This window comes from Aulonocara sp. 'chitande type north' Nkhata Bay, linkage group LG13 (assembly GCF_057382095.1).
Source record: "Aulonocara sp. 'chitande type north' Nkhata Bay isolate Kocher_YH1m ecotype deep benthic linkage group LG13, A_spYH_male_GT1.1, whole genome shotgun sequence".
NCBI lineage: Eukaryota > Metazoa > Chordata > Actinopteri > Cichliformes > Cichlidae > Aulonocara > Aulonocara sp. 'chitande type north' Nkhata Bay.
In genome coordinates, this window is record NC_141356.1 from 5,536,468 (window position 1) to 5,557,186 (window position 20,719).

Consider the following 20,719-nt stretch of genomic DNA (forward strand, 5'->3'; position numbering starts at 1 on the left):
CAGTGTTTGATAGATAATGTGGTATGCGTCAGATCATGATCTGTTCCATAATTCGTCATGGAATAATGAGGAAACAGACCTCATCTGGCTGTGGGACTGATTGAAAGTCAACTTTCCAAAAATATTTTGAGCCTCTGAAAACAGGAGACTTTGAATTCCTGAGCATTTAATTCAATACTTTTGTTCAACCCTCTGAATTAAAGTTGAAGGTCTGCACTTTAATCACATCCCACCTGTTTTAATTAAAATCTACTGCAAAATCACAAAATGTCTAATTTCCTAAATAATTATAGACCCAACTGTGCACACTTAGGCCTTTTTACTTGACTTTGTCTGCTGGACATATTTGCATTTCTCTATGCACATAGATATGTTTGTTATTTCCACCTCCAAAACCTTTACTCCACTGCAATCTTGCAGTTCTATGCAGAAAAAAAAGGGTGCAGCTTTAACTTTGCTTTACGAAACAACCTTCAGAAGGGTTTGAAGGGCAAATTTATGAAAGAGTTTTCCATATAAAAGAACACTTCATGCACTGTTTATAGCCATAGACTTTTCAACAGCTTGAAAGCTGCTGGAGGCCTTGAAATGAAATGAAAAGAAATACCTATGGATGATGTGCTGGCTCTGCAGGTAGTCCAGCGCCAGCGTCATCTCACAGAGGTAGAGTCTAACTGCGTCCTCGCTGAACTGGACGTTCTGCTGCAGGTGGTAGCGGAGGTCTCCTCCCAGCAGGAGGTCCACAACCATGAACATATCCTCCTCGTCCTGGAACGAGTACCTGGGTGCAGTGGGATGAGACGGCCCTCAGTCACAGCCCAGTGTGGGAAAACATATGCTGCGCAAACAACCGCAAAGACTGAGCACACAAGACCGCAAACATGCTCAGTATGCTTTTCATGCAGGACACAGAGTGCGTTACATGTGCAAATATTATCAGACACACGCATGCTGATGAGAAGCACGAAGGGTCGGCGGACGAATCTGCACAGAAGCAAATGCAAACATGCACAAATATGGCACATGCACACCTCACAGCCACAACATAATATCCTTGCCAGCTGTCGGACAGAATGCAAAAACAGAGGACGTCACTGTCACATCAAAGCTCGACAATAACTTAGCTCGTCACCTGCTACACATTTTTTGTCAATCAGGCTTACTGGTCACGCACAACAAATTAAAACACAGCCTCTTAGTGATCCAGGTGGGGATTTGTAACAGTCCACTCCACAAATTCAGCTTCAAAACATTAAGCCACACCGGTGAACACAAATGTTTTTGTACAACAGAATCTAATCTCTCATCTGAGAAAAATAAAAGCAGAATAATATCTTAATAGACCCGGAGAGGAGGGACAACACACCAATCCGTGGTGAATCCTTCCATCAAACTTGGCTTAATGTGGTTGCCGCTGAGCCAATTCTTTACTTTCCCATTAAAGTTCTGATGCTGTGGCGATACCATTTCTTTTTATAGCTCACAGGTTCCCTCTGTATCTTTGGGCTTGGCTGTGAACACTCATTGGGGGTGGGGGCATTCTGATTGCTCCTATTCAGGTGCAATTTCCTGCTGCTCCGTGAGAGAGAAAGGGAGTTTGCTGCAGAGGCTGAAATCATTCAATCTTATCCACAGAAGGAAAAACCCATTTGCAGAACTGCTGGCTTTTTCTCTTCTCCTTAAAACACCACACGATTAACTGATGAATCACCCTCGACATTCATGTGATAGGATAAATAAAAAAAAAAAAAAAAAAGAAGAAGAGGTGCTGCAAAACAGGGCAAAGAAAGTTTCCAATACACTTCCGTGCCACTGCAGCCTGCACTCAATAGGAAACGACAGCAGAGCCACCCTACATCATGCACAGTACACAAAGCTGCCCTGACCTGTTTAAGATTAAACTCCCCAAAACAAACAAAAAAACTAATATTGGCCTCAGCAGATGGCCAGCCCTAGGATGTTGTTTGCTTTTGGCAGGGGTTCCACACTGTCACCTTTTTATCACCTCATTGTCACAGCCCGATTCCTCAAACCCAGGTGACACACGAGCGTCCGCTGAGGTGGCACTCGCTATCTCAGCGTACCACAAAACTTTCAGCTTCCCTCGTCCACCGCTTAAATATCAGGGCTCCTGAGAGAGAGAGCGAGACTGCAGAGGCTTGGACTGCTTGTCATTTCCTTCCCCGCTTTCACTGAGGTGACACGGAGATGTCAGATACAGGCTGACAACTGGAGCATATGAAAAGCTCCAGCACTGACAAGCCTTGTCACCTTTAAGACTCTCACAAAGCACGGGATGGAGAAGAAACACAAACGGTTTTCTCTCTCTTTTTCGTTAAGGGGGGCTTTGCTCCAAATAAACACAGTGTGAAATCCACAAATTCGGCAGTTCTGACACTTTAAATAAAAGCTTCTCCTGCTGTGAAATATGATCTGAGCTACCCTGGAAAGGAAAGTGAGGTGTATTAGTTGAAGAGCACTTGTCTGAAGAGAGTATTTGAAGACATCCATCCTTCCAATTTCCTTTCTGGCACTTGCTCCGGTCTTGGTCGCAGTGGTGGCAGCTTAAGGGGTGAGGACGCGCCAGCCAAAGTGCCGATAGTGTTTGTGACTTTGCAAAAGGAAAATCCAAACAGGCGCGCCAGCTTCACAGAGCGATCGCCCTGCTGTAGAGAAGAGAGGAAACTATGCAGGGCTTGAATATTTCGCCTGCTTCATTCAACTACTTCTATTTATTTTTATGCGTCAAAACCGAGACTGCGTTAAAGGACAGAGAGTTTTGAAGTCGACTTGGGCGCCTTGAGCTAATATTTTTGCACAAGATGCAGTTATTTGATCGAATGTTCACACAAAAAACAAATTTAGATTTGGGAACCTTTAACTCTTTCATATTTGTCTTGGAGACATTCACTGTAATATAGCTACGGTCAACATAATGTTTAACCACTAATCTCATTTTATGTGCTTCTGCTGCACTTGAGATGAGGATAATTTATTGAGCGCCGCTCTCCTAATGAGCACAGAGGAATTGCTGCACAAACCCTCGAGTATGAATGAATGCCTAGCAGTTATTTGGGAGAAGAGTCTAGGGAGAGCCGTGACTGTCCAAAACCACGAGGAAGGACATGCTGGAAATGGCCGGGACAGGACTAGGTTGCCACGATTGCGGGGACTAAGAGAAGAAGGTTAGCCGGCTGGAAGGAGTACAAGGAACAGGCTGAAATAATCAGGCCACAATGACAAATGAGCCCGGGGAGGCAGGGAGGAGAGAGGGAAATAGAGAGACAGTGGAATGAGTTTTGAGGAAAAAGCTAGAGTGAGGCAAGAGCTTGTGATTCTGTTGGCTCTAACCGCTCTACAAAGTTTCGATGGCCTACATAAAGTTGATGATAGAGATGGCTCAAACTGGCCGTGTGGTTCAGTCACAAGACTTTTGCATGGTCCTTTGAGGATTCCAATGGTGTGAGTGAGCACTGCCTCCAACAACTCACCTTAAGACAAAACACCTCCACTGGCCTGCTTTCACAAGGTACACTTTAAATCCTATGCCCTAAAAAAAAAAGTTCTTCTTTAAGAGTAGTGTGTGTAGGGCACTTTGAACAAAAGTCCCAAGTCCTTTAGTGCTGGCAAGTCTAGGACGAAATAACCTTACCGACCGCAGTAAATGCTCATCATCCAGTTTTCTTTGGGCCACATTTGGCCTTGACTTATAACTTTGAGTCAGGTTGAGTCTGGCTGCCTCAACTGAACCAAATGTCAACCTTATATGAGCCAGATGTCAGATGTGTTGTGGCATTTTGGTCAGATCTGGCCCACAGATGACTTGTCGTTACCTACATCTAGTCCAGCTTATCACTTACAGTTAGATATAATTATTATACTTGTAGAAATCTATATTCAACCCGACCACATTACGGCAAGACCACAAAACACTCGGCAGAACTGAGGCATAAGTGCCAAAAGTAGCCCAGAATAGGCCCAGATGTGTCTGAGTCTGCATATTGCCTGGAAGCATGCTTTATTAAATATGGCTCAGCCGCACCAATGTGACCACTTTCAATACAAAGTGATTGCAGAGGACACCTGTGGGGAGGCAGCCTGCCTTCCAACAACCATGACCCCACTCAAACCGACTGTAGTCACACAGACTGGCGAAGGATTGCAGACACACTGCAATCAATCTGAGTCAGTCTATGCTGATAAGAACTTGTCTGTTAAGCGTCTCTTTGCAATAGGGGATTCAACTCAATTTGCTTGTATTCTGATTATATTCCTATATAAAAGCAGGGTTGCTGAGCACCCATGCAATTTTGCAGTTAATCTTATTGCTGTTTTCTTACTGTCTTGATGCGCCGAAGTCGCTTTGAAGAAAGAAACTGACTGCAAGTGGCTGCGAGCCTAGTCCCCATCTTCAAAGCAACCATTTCAAAGACAACAAGACTGTAAGCACGCGGTTGCAGCAGTCTCCGACCACTGCTGTTTCTCGTGTTACTGTAGCATTAGAGAAAAGATCTCGCAGTTCGTCTTTTATGATGATGATTTAAAGACTAAAGCCCCTCATAGGGCTTGTTATAACTGCTGACTGGAGGTGTAGAGGCTAATTTGTTCCATGGCCTCCCGAGGCCTTGTTCCATCCAGGTCTGCAATCAATATTCCTAATGGAGGCCGAACAGGAGAGAGCACATCCATCCTCGGAGCTGCTCTCGCTTGCTTTATATGACTCTGATGGAGGGAAGGATGCATGAGGCAAAACACTTCACGCAGCTGCTCCAGATGACTCACCCTTGTTTTGATTTTTCAACCCTTTACATTCTTCGAGATGATCCCAAGAGAGTGGGGAAGCTCTTTGACAACAGTTGCCGTGATGTACGTCCATTTGGTCACTGGTGCATCTCCTTAAGGGAGAATTGGTTGGAGCATTAAAGGGAAAACCAAACATTTACTATGATGTACAGACCAGGGGATCAAATTCCTTTCTGCACCCTACTGTTAGTTATTCTCTGCTTCAGGGTGGGGACCCCTGCACTCTGGAGTTTCCAACATTGCGAGTAAAAGAGGAAGTCGGCATCTTCTCACGGTTTGCAAATCCTTACAAGGATTTATGTGGATTTGGAGTGTGCAGCAGATGATAGTTAATTTTTCCTCCTTTAAGGTAATCCATTCAGCGGACCCTTGACTCCTACACATCATTTCTATGCGGCGAGGGAATGGTCGCAGCAATTACTGTGGGCTGCAAACTTGACATCCGCCCAGCTTAAAGCAGTCTTCCCCCGGCTGATGGGATTCAGTGTGGGCTTTCAGAAGACCGCTTCTTAATGAATTTCTTGTGATGCTACGGACGGAGCGGTTCAAACGCACAGGAGAATTCAACGACGTCTCAATGAAAGCGAAACCTCCATTTCCTGACGCAGCGTGCCAGGCTGTGTAGGTATCAGCTGGAGGAAACCTAACAAATCCTTATATTATGCACATCTCTCTTTTTTTGACAAAACAACCTCCTGTCTTCATAATAATCCCCCTCCTCCTCCTCTCTGTGTGATTGTGGAAGTCATCTTCATCTGACAGGCGTTTGGTGGATTTTCCTGCGTTTTTTAAGACTATCTGTTTGCCTCCCTCCTGGCACAGTATCAATAAAAGCACTCCTGTGAAGCTTATCAAAACAGGCGTTTCTTGTAAGCTGGATCTGTTTGTGTGTTTGTTTTTTAAAAATAGGCATTTCCCAAAATGCCCTCAGCTGCTCTATCACATATGCATTATTAAAGCACCGAAGTGCCCAAATTCCAAGGACCAGAAATCGTATGGTTCTGTTTGATAAGCCTATGGATACCAGCAACTGTCTGATCAGCCTACCCACACAGGGAACCAATTATTTTCTTAGCTATACAGTAAGGTGGGAGACAGGAAGATGAGGCAGACGTCTCATCGGTCCTCTCTCATTACCTGCCTGGCTGAGATGTTGCATCACGCAGCAGCTACAGTGGGGCAAAAAAGTATTTAGTCAGCCACCGATTGTGCAAGTTCCCCCACTTAAAATGATGACAGAGGTCAGTAATTTGCACCAGAGGTACACTTCAACTGTGAGAGACAGAATGTGAAAAAAAAAATCCATGAATTCACATGGTAGGATTTGTAAAGAATTTATTCGTAAATTAGGGTGGAAAATAAGTATTTGGTCACCTCAAACAAGGAAAATCTCTGACTCTCACAGACCTGTAATGTCTTCTGTAAGAAGCTTTTCTGTCCCCCACTCGTTACCTGTATGAATGGCACCTGTTTGAACTCATCATCTGTATAAAAGACACCTGTCCACAGCCTCAAACAGTCAGACTCCAAACTCCGCCATGGCCAAGACCAAAGAGCTTTTGAAGGACACCAGGAAAAGTATTGTAGACCTGCACCAGACTGGGAAGAGTGAATCTACAATAGGCAAGCAGCTTGGTGTGAAAAAATCAACTGTGGGAGCAATCATCAGAAAATGGAAGACATACAAGACCACTGATAATCTCCCTCGATCTGGGGCTCCACGCAAGATCTCATCCCGTGGGGTCAAAATGATCATGAGAACGGTGAGCAAAGATCCCAGAACCACACGGGGGGACCTGGTGAATGACCTGCAGAGAGCTGGGACCAAAGTAACAAAGGTCACCATCAGTAACACACTACAACGGCAGGGAATCAAATCCCGCAGTGCCAGACGTGTTCCGCTGCTGAAGCCAGTGCATGTCCAGGCCCGTCTGAAGTTTGCCAGAGAGCACATGGATGATACAGCAGAGGATTGGGAGAATGTCATGTGGTCAGATGAAACCAAAGTAGAACTTTTTGGTATAAACTCAACTCGTCGTGTTTGGAGGAAGAAGAATACTGAGTTGCATCCCAAGAACACCATACCTACTGTGAAGCATGGGGGTGGAAACATCATGCTATGGGGCTGTTTTTCTGCCAAGGGGACAGGACGACTGATCCGTGTTAAGGACAGAATGAATGGGGCCATGTATCGTGAGATTTTGAGCCAAAACCTCCTTCCATCAGTGAGAACTTTGAAGATGAAACGAGGCTGGGTCTTCCAACATGACAATGATCCAAAACACACCGCCCGGGCAACAAAGGAGTGGCTCCGTAAGAAGCATTTGAAAGTCCTGGAGTGGCCTAGCCAGTCTCCAGACCTCAACCCCATAGAAAATCTGTGGCGGGAGTTGAAAGTCCGTGTTGCTCGGCGACAGCCCCAAAACATCACTGCTCTCGAGAAGATCTGCATGGAGGAATGGGCCAAAATACCAGCTACTGTGTGTGCAAACCTGGTAAAGACCTATAGTAAACGTTTGACCTCTGTTATTGCCAACAAAGGTTATGTTACAAAGTATTGAGTTGTATTTTTGTTATTGACCAAATACTTATTTTCCACCCTGATTTACCAATAAATTCTTTACAAATCCTACCATGTGGATTCATGGATTTTTTTTTCACATTCTGTCTCTCACAGTTGAAGTGTACCTCTGGTGCAAATTACTGACCTCTGTCATCATTTTAAGTGGGGGAACTTGCACAATCGGTGGCTGACTAAATACTTTTTCGCCCCACTGTAAATGGAGCAGTTTATCCGATGCATACAGGTGCATCGCAAAACAATCCTGTCACGCACAGATGCTCACAAAGCGTCTGGTAAACTGGGACAGAAATAAACTTGCGATAGAGACTCAAGCAGTAGATTGATTTGCTTTATGTGTCACTGTGTTCTCACATCCAGCTTTCAGGGAAATATCTGAACTTTCTTGTGATTAGACGTTTCCGTCAGTCCAGCGTAAATCCAACTGCTTATTAAGGAAGGAACTAAACAAACCTGTATTTGAAGTAATCTTCTGAATACAGGTTTGCAAGAAAACACCTCTCTCGCTCTCTAAGCGTCAGAGACGTCTGCAAACCTGAACGCTTGAAAACATCAACGCAGCTGCTTAAGTTCAGGGTAACAGCTGCATCCAGACATATTTACACATATCTGCCTGTCATATCATCTAACAGCAATGGCAACAGCCTGTTGACAAAGTACTCCTGCCTTCTGGATCCCTCACCGTTACACCTTTGTTTGTCTGTCTGTTACTGCACTTAGACAAAAGTTAGACTGCCTGAAACATTTCATGGCATTATTAGATTTCAACACATCACAAAAACAACTTAAAATGCTCAAACGGTAACACTGCATTCAAGAATCCCTATTGATCCAACCAACAGTCATCATTGGAACTTCTTTCCAAGAGTGACTTGACAAAAATAAGTCAGACGACTGTAATTTTAGTTCGTGGGCCAGATACAGTCTCATCTCATAAATGGGTCAGACCATATAACACATAACAGCTCTTTTTAAAGCAAGCTGAAATCATAGGTCAAGTGAAAGATCCTCCTCCTTTAAAGATCTGACAACTTGTTGGCTCAAGACTTTAGTGTGAAACTCTTGAGCCAACCCTCATATCTTCATATTTTGCTTCCAAGAAGCCAGACTTTCTTAGCAATAGTTCTTCAGGCTTCCTGAAGGTCATTTTAAGTGTTTCACCATTTTTTCCAGCAACATTTTTATTTCTTCCTATTATTATTGTTTTGTTAAGCCAATTAACACTGAGCTGTGAATCATTTATTATAAAAAAGACAGATGAACCACTGTTATGTCTACACATAACAGACAACTTGGCAAATAACCGATTTGAGACATGGTCTCAGTGAAATGTTGGCTGTCAAGAAGCCATTTTTAATGAAGAGAAACAGGGAGAAAAGACTGAGGTATGTCAAATTACACAAGGATTACTCTGATAGTCAGTGGCAACAGTTCTTATGGAGTGATGATTCAAAATTTGACATTTCTGGTTCAAACTGCTGTCAACATGTATGGAGCAGTGTCTACAGCCATGGTAAAACAGCGGAGGCTCTGTCATGGTTTGGGCCTTCGTTTCGGCCTGTACCGTTTTCTCCAAAAGCTGATGAACGCAGAAAAATCCCATCAGATTTTGATCCACTATGTACCATCTGGAAAACATCTGACTGGCAACAGCTTTATTTTGCAGCATGACAATGATCCCAAACAACTGCCAATGCAGTAAAAGCATACCTGGAAACGCACACTGGAACTTTATCAGTCATAGATCGGCTGTTCCAGAGGATTCTGACAGAGAACGGAAACAAAAGGCGGCCAACATCCAAAGAAGAGCTTTGAATGTCCTTCGGGAAGCCTGGAAAACTATTCCCGAAGACTACTTAAAGAAATTAGAAGAGAGCTGCCTAAGAGAGTTCACGTGGTGTTTTAAAATAAAGGTGATGATAGGACCAAACTGTGCAAACTCTTTTTCCTCTTAATTGCCCCTTGGGGATAAATAAAGTCTCTCTGATTCTGATTCATTATATTTACATGCGTTTCAATAAATCTGGACCCATTTCCTGTTTTCCTCACAAAACAAAGAAATGGGGGGCGGCACGATCCTGTATTCTCCTCATTTAATGACTAATCCATTTATAAAACAGATAATGAGCGGCCCGAGCTTAGCAAGTCCAATTTCAGCAGCGTGGCTCAGTTTTTTCAGCTTCATTAAAGCTGCTCTCATTACATGTACTTTACAATTTACAGATCACAGCTGAAAAGCACCAAAAATTCACATGTACGTTTTTGTGACTGAGCAGCAACATTTACATGTTTATTATTCAAATCGCTCGTCTCGATTTACAAACACTTTATTGTTTTTGGCATAATCACAAATGAATTCTCAACACATTTTATTGGAGCTATTAATGACCTCCCTGCAATTTTCACTAATGTTTCCAGTGGAACTCGTGTTTGAGTCTCAGGGTGTAGAGTAACTAAGACTAGTGCTCTTGATTATATTTTAATATGCGTGGAAGTGACAAAGCTCAATTGGCTTCCATTAATTAGGAGCAGAGGCAGAAACTCCTCGCAGATGAAACACAAACCGTCCGCTTGCACGGATACCGCTACAGGTCTGCAAAATCTGTTTACAAAATCATCCTCAACGTCCTAAAATAACACGTGTCAAAGATAATGGTCCAATTAGAATGAAGACTTATGGCGTTTTGAGTATAGGACCAATTATACTTGGAAACGAGAGGAACTGCTCGAGTATGAGTTTCTGTGTGCTCCCAGTGAGATGGACAGGCCATTTTTTTGGAGCATCTCAAATGCAGAGAGAGGAGGTGTGAAACTTCTCAATCCCACGTAGCCACAAAGATACAGTTCAGCATGCTTGTCACTAATGGGTATTTAAAACAGTGCTGCTTGCAGAGAGAGAGTGAGGGTGAGCTGAGCAGCACAGCCAGAACTAGAAAACTAGAACACAGAAGGCTTTGGCAGCCATAAACTCCTGCAGGGAATTATAAAAAATAAACAGGCCTACTACTGTACGCTCATTAAAATGCCCTCAGTTTGTTGTAGTGAAGTAAGAGTATCTAGCAGGCAAATGCATTCTGCAGATTGATCTTAAATCATTCACAACTTGAGCCCCGGACACGGCTTTGTCTCGCTCCGCGTAATCAATCCATCACGGAACGTGGGAATATTCTGGCAGCGATTGCTCGGAGACGACGAGCACGTGCACAACCGCTCTACCAATTACAGAGGAGCAAAGTGCTTTGTGTAATACGGCGTGAATGCCGTGCCAGGTCCCCAATTACATTTAGAAATGTGTCCCGCCCGGAGATGAGCATTGAATAATGAACGCAGCCTCCATTCACCCACATATCATACTCGAGGGAAGAGTGAGGTCATTTCAAACCACAGTAATTATCAAATGTGTGCTTCATGGGCTCAGAGCCAAAATTAATATCCCAGAATATCTCTCTGCTATAAATCGTTTCTTAAGTTAATAGCTGTTGGTTTCTGAAGGAGAATTTGTTCAAGCTTTAATTAAACTTTTTCTTTTTTTACCCACATGCAACACATAACATTCAAACAGAGTGCTTCTATTTAAAGGATGCGACAGATTTTTACAGCAAGCGTGCACACGTCTACTGGGAATCACTTGAGGGCGGACGCACGGAGCGCACAGACAGGCGAAGCAGGCAACCGACACAAACAGAGCCGACCACACTGAAAGTGTAAAAACATAGGATAGTCACCAGAGATTTACTAAAAAAACATGTTCAATTTCCTGTAGGATCTCAAGCTCTCTAAAGACGTTTCGGACCTCATCTCTCTCTATGCACTGCTGTTTGTTCATGTACTTCATGGCGTACATCTTCTCGGTGTCCCTCTTTTGTACAATGCATACCTGCAGCAGGGAAAGGACAGAACAGAGGGAGGGGGGGGAAAGGGAGAAGAGACAGAGAAACAAAATTGGGCACATTAGTACAAGATAATATAAATATTTAGCTGCTTTTCGTGCAGGTGTACAAATGCGGTCACGCTGCTGTGCGAATAAAATGTTTTCTAAACAGCCTACGGCATCATTCAGCTGCTGATTAACGCGATAACCTGAGTGGATGCCCTGCACTCATAAACCGAGCAGCTCAAATAAACTTCATTTTCGAAAACACGGGAGACAACAACAGAAACCACTTCCAAACAAATCACCTCATTATTTATTTAAACACTGATTACAGTTTTTTCTTTTTCTTATCAGGAAGTATCAGTGAAGGGTCAGGAACAGGACAGGACTCCAGAGGGGTCGCTACAATAACATTACAGCTTGCAGTCATTAAAAACAGATCAGAGTCCTGCTTAGCAGGTCACCGCTGGACTTTTATCTTCTATGTTTTCTGCCTGTTTTTTCCAGTTTCATCTTTGTATAAAACTCACTTCAGGAAGACTGATTTAAAGCTGGTGAGGAGAGAAGGAACACATACAACATTCAATAACACACATACCCATTACACGTGTGCTGTGTCATAGCAGACTTGAAGACAAGAAATCAGAATCAGTCCTTTTGATGTGGCTTTCTAGCCGTCTCCAAAGGATGGTGAGGGCTAATTTGCATGACTGTTGAGCAGGGATGCCACCAACGCGTGACGCCGTCAGTAAAATGCTTAAATGAGCCAGAGGGTGAATACACATTTACAGTAGCTTCTGCAAAAATATCGCCTTTCTTCAAACCGAATTCTTCTATATCACACGAACATGAAGCCTGCAGACAAATATGCTAACTTGGCGGCTCACCCAAGTAATAGGCGACTTGTTTTAGCATCCTTCTTAAAAAATGCTTTTATTTTGTCATCTAAAAAAAAAAAAAAAAGACATGATATCCAATTGTATAATTCCCTTGCTTTTATCCTGAAAGCTCAATGTTGGCTAACCAGCTACCCAATGCCCTTCCCATCTCGTGGTTTCCCTATTGGCTGGCTTCATTGGTCAGGTTGGTGAACTACTTCTCTACATCATTTAGTTTTTTAGCTTCAGGCTCCCTTTATCCAGAACTTCCAGCCGGTGGAGAGCTGCTTCATGTGCTACAAAAAGGAACAAACACAGTAAAGTTGGATTAAATCTAGGGCTGAACGATTATGGAAAATAATCTAATTGCGATTTTTTGCCCCAATATTGCGATTGCGATGCGATATGCGATTATTTTTTAAGGTCTTTGTCTTCTGTATTATTAAACAAAGACAAGCAATACATCATATAGTATGGCCAATACTATATTACATTAATTTTAAACTGTTCTTTCCTGGAAGACAGACCTCTGTTATGATGACATGAGGTGATGCATGAATTGATGACTGACATTTTTATTTAACTTCTTCAATCACAACAGTATATTTGAACATACACAATAGTTTATTTTTAGCTTACAAACATCTGAGCATAAAGTGCTGACAAGGAACCCTGGTGTAAACATTAAAATGAAAGTCAGTACAATGTGCAGATTGCAGAAATATACATAAACAAAATCAGTGGCTTTACCACACTCAGTTTTTCGACATCTGTGAACTACTAGACAGTCATTCAATTAAAAAATAATATTAAATAAATAAAACTAATAAATAAAAATACACACATCTTACTGATCTCTGCAGTCAGTAACATTACACATAAAGTGCAAACATAATAGCAATTGTATAAACACACACACAAACACGCCTTTAAAATTTAAAGGCGTGAAATTGGACGGTCTAGTTCTGATTAGCGTCACCGCTGTCTCGGTGGAGTTTAATAAACTCGGCCGTCTGCTTCTTGCTATCTAAAATATAACCAGACACTGGTGTAAATTCTCGACTGTCTCATACTTCTGTTTAATAAGTTTTCTGTTTGACGTTTAGTCAGCTGTGTGAAAACCAAGGAGGAACCCACCCGGGGGATTAATAAAGTTTTATTTTATCTAATCTAATAACTTTAATCTCAGCCAAACCGATTTACTCACGAACAAACAAAACACTGAAAAAAGCCCAACAATAACATTTTTAGGTTGTCTAAGTGACTTATATATTACGTTTAACCCGAGCAGCGAAACTCCGCGGTGATCTGAAAATGATGTGCCGGGAGTTGTGCCGTTCTCGGCCGCATCAGTAACCCTCGAGGTCCCGGCTAGCTGTCGAGCTGGTGGGTAGCAGACGCCTCTGAAAACGTCGAAGCACTTTTGCAAATATGGGATATCTTGATAAACCGAGCAGATATTTGATGTTTACACAACTACTTTCTCGCCTGAAAATATTTTAAAAGTTTATTTTGTGACCCTGAAAGATTAGTATGAGTAATTTTAAAACTTAGTAGCGGCCGCCATTGTTGGAAACTGGAGTTTGGCTGGGCCGCGCTATGAATTCTGGGATATGGTAGTAATTTGGACAGCCTTCGGCGCGTCGCTGTGACGTAATCGGTCTACAAATGCGGCCTCAGGAGGATGCAGCCCATGAATTTGGACATGTCCAGAGTATAATCGCAGCCTTTGCGGTTAGAAAATTGCACTTGATCATGTCGCGATATTATCGCAAATGCGATATATCGTTCAGCCCTAATTAAATCCATTATTTGAGAGGAGCCAGCCTCACCCCACTGTCACGATCTTTATCGATTTCTATTAGAGACCGTCGTCTTGGTTTTGTTTATCTGGGTTCCAACAAATGTGTGTGTGTGGATGACAAAAAGACAGGGAGAGTATCACAGTGGCAGCAGGTCAGCAGGAACACCATTACTCATCCTTGTAAACACATTTAAAAGATGTCAGCCTTGTTTTAAAGCCAAGGAAGGAGCCGGGGTGGAATATGATTACCGACCACCTACATTTAAAAATGTCCTCTGATTTTCCTCGTTAACTGGATTTCTTCCAACAACATGGCATCTTGTGTGCATGCTAACACAGTGAATGTGAAACTTAGAAAAACCACATAAATCTCAGCATCAGTCACTGTCCAACTACCTAAAGGACAAAATCTAAGCAGCTGTTTTGGCCACCGCTGCACTGACTGTAACATTTGCCAACCACGTGAAGCATTTAATGCTAACCCCCCCCTCCCTATTTCTGTTATAGACACTCAGCCATTCCTGGATTGAATTGTCCACCAAGGATCTTCTCGCAGGTCTGCTCGTTACAGTCAGATCCACACAGATGGCTGTTACATAGCACTCTGGCCCTGATGCACTGCAAAAAAAACACCCTTCACAGCATTTTTCTTATTTTTTCAGTCTTAGAAAACAGAGGGAAAAAATGCCAGAGGGAAGAGAAACTATCCCTCGCCTCCATCCAGATGGATGTTTGTGCAGCTGTGCATGCTGCAACACTTTTCACAAATATGATGATACCGTCCTGAAATGAGTTACCGAGCCCTTCGCTGCTATGTTTAAATTATGTTTGCATTACAAACAAATAAAGAGGCTTCAAGAAGCTACATACTTCTGCCAATGAAATAAGGGTTTTTCCTCTTGATTTGCTGGGAAAGAATGATTTCAAGACTGAACACCAAGCTTAATGAGGTGTTAAAATAGACATTATGTGAACAGTGACAGGAGGAAAGCCATTACTGTGTAAAACATCATCTACTTAATTGTACTCGTGGTTTCCCCTGGAGCACAGAGGTCTGACTCGCTGCCTCTCCATTTGCTTCCATCTGGATCTTCAAGTTCACCCCCCGCCTCCCCCCCTCCCATCACGCTCACCAGCTCATCGTAGCTAACATTCATCAAACCCTTTCTTCGTCTCCTGTTTGTTTGCCAAGTCTGCTGTTATTGTTAAAACTGTTGGTATATTACTGCACACCAATGTGGAATACAATAACATCAATTTCAAGACAGAATTTCAAAAACATGATTTATTAAGTTTACTACGGTTTGTGTCACAAAATTTATTCAGTGATGCAAATTTTAAAGTTATTTAATTTTATTTAGTTTTGTACCTGATGTTGGTTTTATAGAACATAATTAAACAGACAGTATAAAGGTAGCCACATTTCGTTTTGAGAAAGCCGTTTCAAAAATGGAATCTTACTTATTAAAGTAGAAAAGATCAACACTGGAGAATAGAAACTAGATGTTTGCGTTTCCCCTCGACTCCACAGTGTAGTTACTTAAAAGCCGTTCTATCCTTTTCGTAGGTTTTTAGAGATAAAAGCGGGATTTTCAGATGCGCTTACACCGATTCTTTCTTCAAACAAGAAGCACAATAAATTTTTAGAGATACTCTAGACTTCCTATAAGTGTTATTAAAGAAAGTGCTGCTTCTTCTCTTTTCCTTCCCCCCCCAAACGGTCCCCCATCCGCAACTCCTGCACAACATGGCTTTGTGTTCAATACCGATCATGTAAACAATACACAGAAGTTCGTTTAGCGTAGAAAAGGGAAAAAAAAAACGCTTTACAGAATAAAGCAAAATACATTTTAATATCGCTTCACCTGATTCAGTTCCATATCGAAAAGGAGTGAGAAGAAGTGCACGCGTATTTAATCCGACCCCGTTATCAATCAATATTTATTCAGCTTCCTTACTGATATGATCTGCAGAAATAATAATGATTTCTAATATAACATATACACCACATTATACAAGATATCATCATGTTTACGTGATGATGTGATCTGATTCAATCTGATGTGATGACTTACCCAAAAACAAGTGTTCTCATTAGTTTACATATTCCAAGTGAAGCGTGTCGAATGATTAAAATTATCAGTAAATGTGAAATCTTGAGGTCTGAAGTCTTGACTGAGAGAACAGTAAAGATGATGAATGGCTGTACACAGCATGTGCTCAGTTAATGACAGCGCTGATTAAGAATCGTGTGCTTTACATTTTTTCACTGGTTTTGCTGGATGTGCACTTTTTTTTCAATGTGCACATGAAAAGCAAAAAATAAAATAATACTGTAACTCTTTCTCTTTCAGCTCCGTCCAGTTTCTGTGTTTATCATATTTGTGGGATGTGATGCGCTTGGAGACTGTTTTTGCTGCTGTGATGCAACATTTCAAATGTAAGTGGTCTGACTGAAATCTGTTCTCATGTTCAGGGTTGAAAGGTCACCAAAGCAAAGCAAGTGAAATCTCAGAAATGTTCAGTTTCTCTTTACATTTTTTACTTTAACAATATTTCTACGGCACATTATGTTTATAATGTACAAATTGATAAATATCTCAGGTTCACAGCTTGCTGCTTAGGACTGCAAGGTTTACAGTTTTGGGTTCATGTATAATCCATCTGCAAAGAGAGCCGACGGAGGCACAGGGGGAGCTGAAGGTTATAAATAGTGTCCGACTTTATACATGAAAAATCAGTTTGCATGGATGTTTTCCTCATCATGCTTTTCTGTGCTGACCATATTCTGTTACCCTGCATTGCACAAAGCTACTTTGAAATGTATTTATTGGTGATTGTGTGTCAGTATCGTAGAATGTAAAAACACAACATTTCCAAACCAATCAGATATCAAATTATCAGTCATCTTCCACTACCCTCGTGTTATCTGGAATCCTCAGGAGCCGGTCAGCGGAGTGAAATGATGACTTTTAAAAAGGATTTATTCATTTATTCATAGAATGTATTAGCAATTCAATGCATTAGACCAGTTTAGTATGGAGCAGAAAAAAGTGACAATTTGGAGACGAGAGGTGTGAGGTGGAATGTTTTGCAAGCTATTTGCATATGAATGGAGACGTTTTCACCTAGAATTAAATCAGTTGAGATGGAAGATCCCCGCAATTGCAGAGTGTGGGACTGAGGTGCCATAAAGAGATACCTTCTGAGACAAGTTCTCTCAGAGCAGTCGTGGACACTCATATGTTCCTAATTATTCTGTAACATTATCTCTAAAACGCTAACGGTCGGTGTGAGTCAGCCTATCGTTAACACTGCTGGCCAGGCTCTCGTTAAATTCTAATTTAGGAACACCTGCTAGTCAGACTGCTTTGAATATTTGTCAGAGATAAAGGTCAGTTTGTTTTCAAACAAGCAGGGCGGAAGAGGGGCAAATCTGAGGACGGTGCCAGATCTGTCCGCTGGCTGGCCAGCTGCGCATCTGGGAGAAGAGCTGGCTAATAAATTGGCACAGCGGCCACGTCAGGCTCTGGACTGACCAGCCTCCAGCCAGCAAGAGTCATCCAAAAACAAAAAAAGAGAGAAAAAAGAAAAGAACAGTGCTGCCTAATAAATGAGTCCCAGGAAATGTTACTTCAGCATAAACAAAATGATCAGGAAACTTTAGAAAGCATTTCGTGCACACATTTAAACTTAAATATCTATTTAATCTGCTTCAGTGGTACTGCCTGGACCGACAGCAGCTGGCTGGAAAATGGCAACGTGTTTCCCAGCCTTATTTAAACTTCCTAAAACTGAAAAAGTAACAGAAACATGCCTGTGGATCCTTTAGCAAAAACTAGCACAGTGGAGAGTTTTTGGAAGCTTTTACTTTTATCTCAGACACAGTTTTGGAAGACATGTTGCTGGGTTTTTGATGATGCCGTTTGGCTAAATCTATCGACGTTCAGATAAAATGATAAAAATCTGTGTGGTAGGACTCGACTTAAGCGGTCAAAGAAGTGCAGGAGACTGATGCTGTCCAGTGTAGCAAGTGATTTATTCACCATTCTGTGGCCCAAGAATATCTACAAAGAAACAAATAAGAAACTCAACTCTATAATTAACTCAATTCAAATAAACATAACTGAACTTAACTCAACGGAAATTAAGGTCAAACTGCACACAGCTACACTGACCTGAACCCTTCTTCTGAAACACCTGAGTTCGTCTGCTTAAATAGTCCCCTTAATCAAACACTTTCTCCTCTGGACTATTCCATTCAGTAGGTAGGTAAGATGAACATGATTATATTCATCCTCTACTACTCCTCTTGACTGGCAACATAAACTCTGGTGTAATCAATACATATCACAACATTAAATCTATTTCTTTATAAACCCTTTAAAATCAACTTTATTAAATTATAAGAATTCTTCCCCTCCTGCCCTTGGTCTCTTCCTGTGACCTCAGATGAACCCAGAAGGTATAAAGCAGGAAGTAGAACTACATTTCCTCCTTTTGCTTCTGGAAGACAGGTAGGTAAAGGTAAGTTCAAACAATACAAATTAACAGTTGAAATAAATAACATGTTAACTTAACAAACTTGTATGAATTGATTTAAACCAAGATGTTATATTATATAATCTGTAAAAGTGCAGAACATAAACAAACCCGGGATAGTAGATGTTTGCCTATTGCAGATTACATGTGAAATATGGTTAAATCAAAACAAGAATGTTAACTAAGAATGTAGACAAATGGTCTTCTCACCCACTTTGTCACAATCTGTATTAAAAGTGCCTTTGGGGTTGCTCCCTACAGCAGCAGTCACATAATTGACTTCCCCAAACACTATGGCTCTTAGTCCCAGTCTGCTACTTCCAACTAATTCTAGAGAGTCTAGAGTTTAATTTTTAAATTCAATCTATTAGGGCTGCTCAATTAATCGAATTTTAATCACGATTACGATCTGGGCTTTCAACGATCATTAAAAATGACTGAGCCGATTATTAGCCCCTCCCTCGTGCTTTACTCTCGCGCTGCTCCGTGTGGCAAATCGAGCGCACCTCTCTGCATTTCGAACACGTGTCAGAGCAGCGGTCCACAACCTTTTTTGCGCCAAGGACCGGTTTATGCCCGACAATATTTTCATGGACCGGCCTTTAAGGTGTCGTGGATAAATACAACAAAATAAAACTAGTACCAGTACCGAAAAAAAGAAAATTTATTCATACCACACGTGAAAAGACCAAGGAAAACCGAGTAAATGATAAAAAATGATAACAAAATAACGCTGAAAACCGATAAAAACCCTGAAAACCATACATTTCACACCTGAGCCTCAACTCTCGCGGCCCGGTACCAAACGACTCACGGACCGGTACCGGTCCGGGGACCGCTGATTAAGAGGACCCGAGGGAAGCTCGGAAAGCTAAGCAGAAGTTATTTGGAGAGGAGAGTGACTGCCGCTGGTTGAAAAGAGAGGTAAAAAAAAACTTCAGTGGTGTGGAAACATTATGAGTTCAGTCAGACGTGGATCAAGTAGACATAGTGTGTAAACTTTGCTACGGTGTCGTAGCTGCACCACAGAGCAACACTGCAAAGTTCACTAAACATAGATGTTTACATTTTTCATTTATTTTTTATATTGCAAACATTTGCACTGTTATCAGTATTTGCACACTATTTTATATAATTTTTTGACAATCTTTAAAGTCATTATTCAATACATTGTTATTGTTAAATAAATATCGTCAAATAATCGAGATCTCAATTTCAGTGAAAATAATCGTGATTATCATTTTTGCCATAATCGAGCAGCCCTACAATCTATTACATTTTCTGTAGTTACTGTCTAAAAAATGCACTGTTACTATGTTGAATGTTCATATCAAACATGTATAATGAAGTTAGTGGACGCACGAGCAATTGCCAGTGGTTGGAAACTGTGGAACAACTGAATTTAATGAACATAAAAACAATAAAAAAACAAGATTACACGGAACAAAGAAAGAAGCTTTAACTGACCTCAGGTCAGCAGGTAGCTTTAAAAAAAACAAACAAAAACAACAGGGCCGCAGTGAAAACACCCTCAGATCGGATTCAGTGATCAGTCAAATGATCTGGAAGCGGCACTGGTGACCTTACTAATATGATTGTAAAAACTGAGCGGTCCAAAATAGTCCCGAGATTCCTGACTTGCTTGTGTTTCAGAGAACGAGATGATAAACATGAATACGTCTTCTGTCTTTGACTTTGTGGATCAACAACAAATATTTCCACCTCATTTCTGTTCCGTTCTAAAAACTTTCAAGAGATCCAACGCAGCTTCTTAATTTGTGAACAGTGGGTAAGATCAACTGTGTATGAATGATATATGATGATTCCTCATGATAGTACCAAGTGGCAGCATGTAAAGATTAAAAAGTAATGGACCTAGGACAGATCCTGAGGGACCACCTGATTAAATTTTGTGCAGATCTAAAACTTTAGGTATGATGAAAACCATTCACGAACTTGACCTTTTAATCCAGTTGAATAAAGGTCATGATGTATTTTATTTTCTTTAAAAACAAACCAAAATTCCCATCAGCAGGAATTGTACTTTACAACAAACATCACTAAAAGTGAGTAAATAGAGTTTATAAGCGGCGAGTATTTACTGAGGAAATCTCTGTCAGTGGAAAACGCTACGAGCAATATGAGCTTTTGGATACACAGACAATTTGTGTTAATTCACTGGGATTTGTCAACATGGAAAACTGTTCTATATTGTGTTTCCTTTGAGCCCAGCAAGT

The 20,719-nt window shown here is 41.5% G+C and overlaps 1 protein-coding gene across 2 annotated transcripts in view; it reads right to left on the reverse strand.

Moving 5' to 3' along the window:
- stk32c (serine/threonine kinase 32C) overlaps positions 1 to 20,719 on the reverse strand; it is a 106,133-nt gene that overhangs the window by 26,521 nt on the left and 58,893 nt on the right. For both annotated transcript variants that reach the window (XM_086258374.1, XM_086258373.1), the window contains 2 exons: positions 11,110 to 11,261; positions 608 to 781 (listed from right to left, as the gene is read on the reverse strand). In XM_086258374.1, the coding sequence (XP_086114500.1) occupies positions 608 to 781; positions 11,110 to 11,261 (326 nt within the window). The remainder of the gene's footprint in view (positions 1 to 607; positions 782 to 11,109; positions 11,262 to 20,719) is intronic.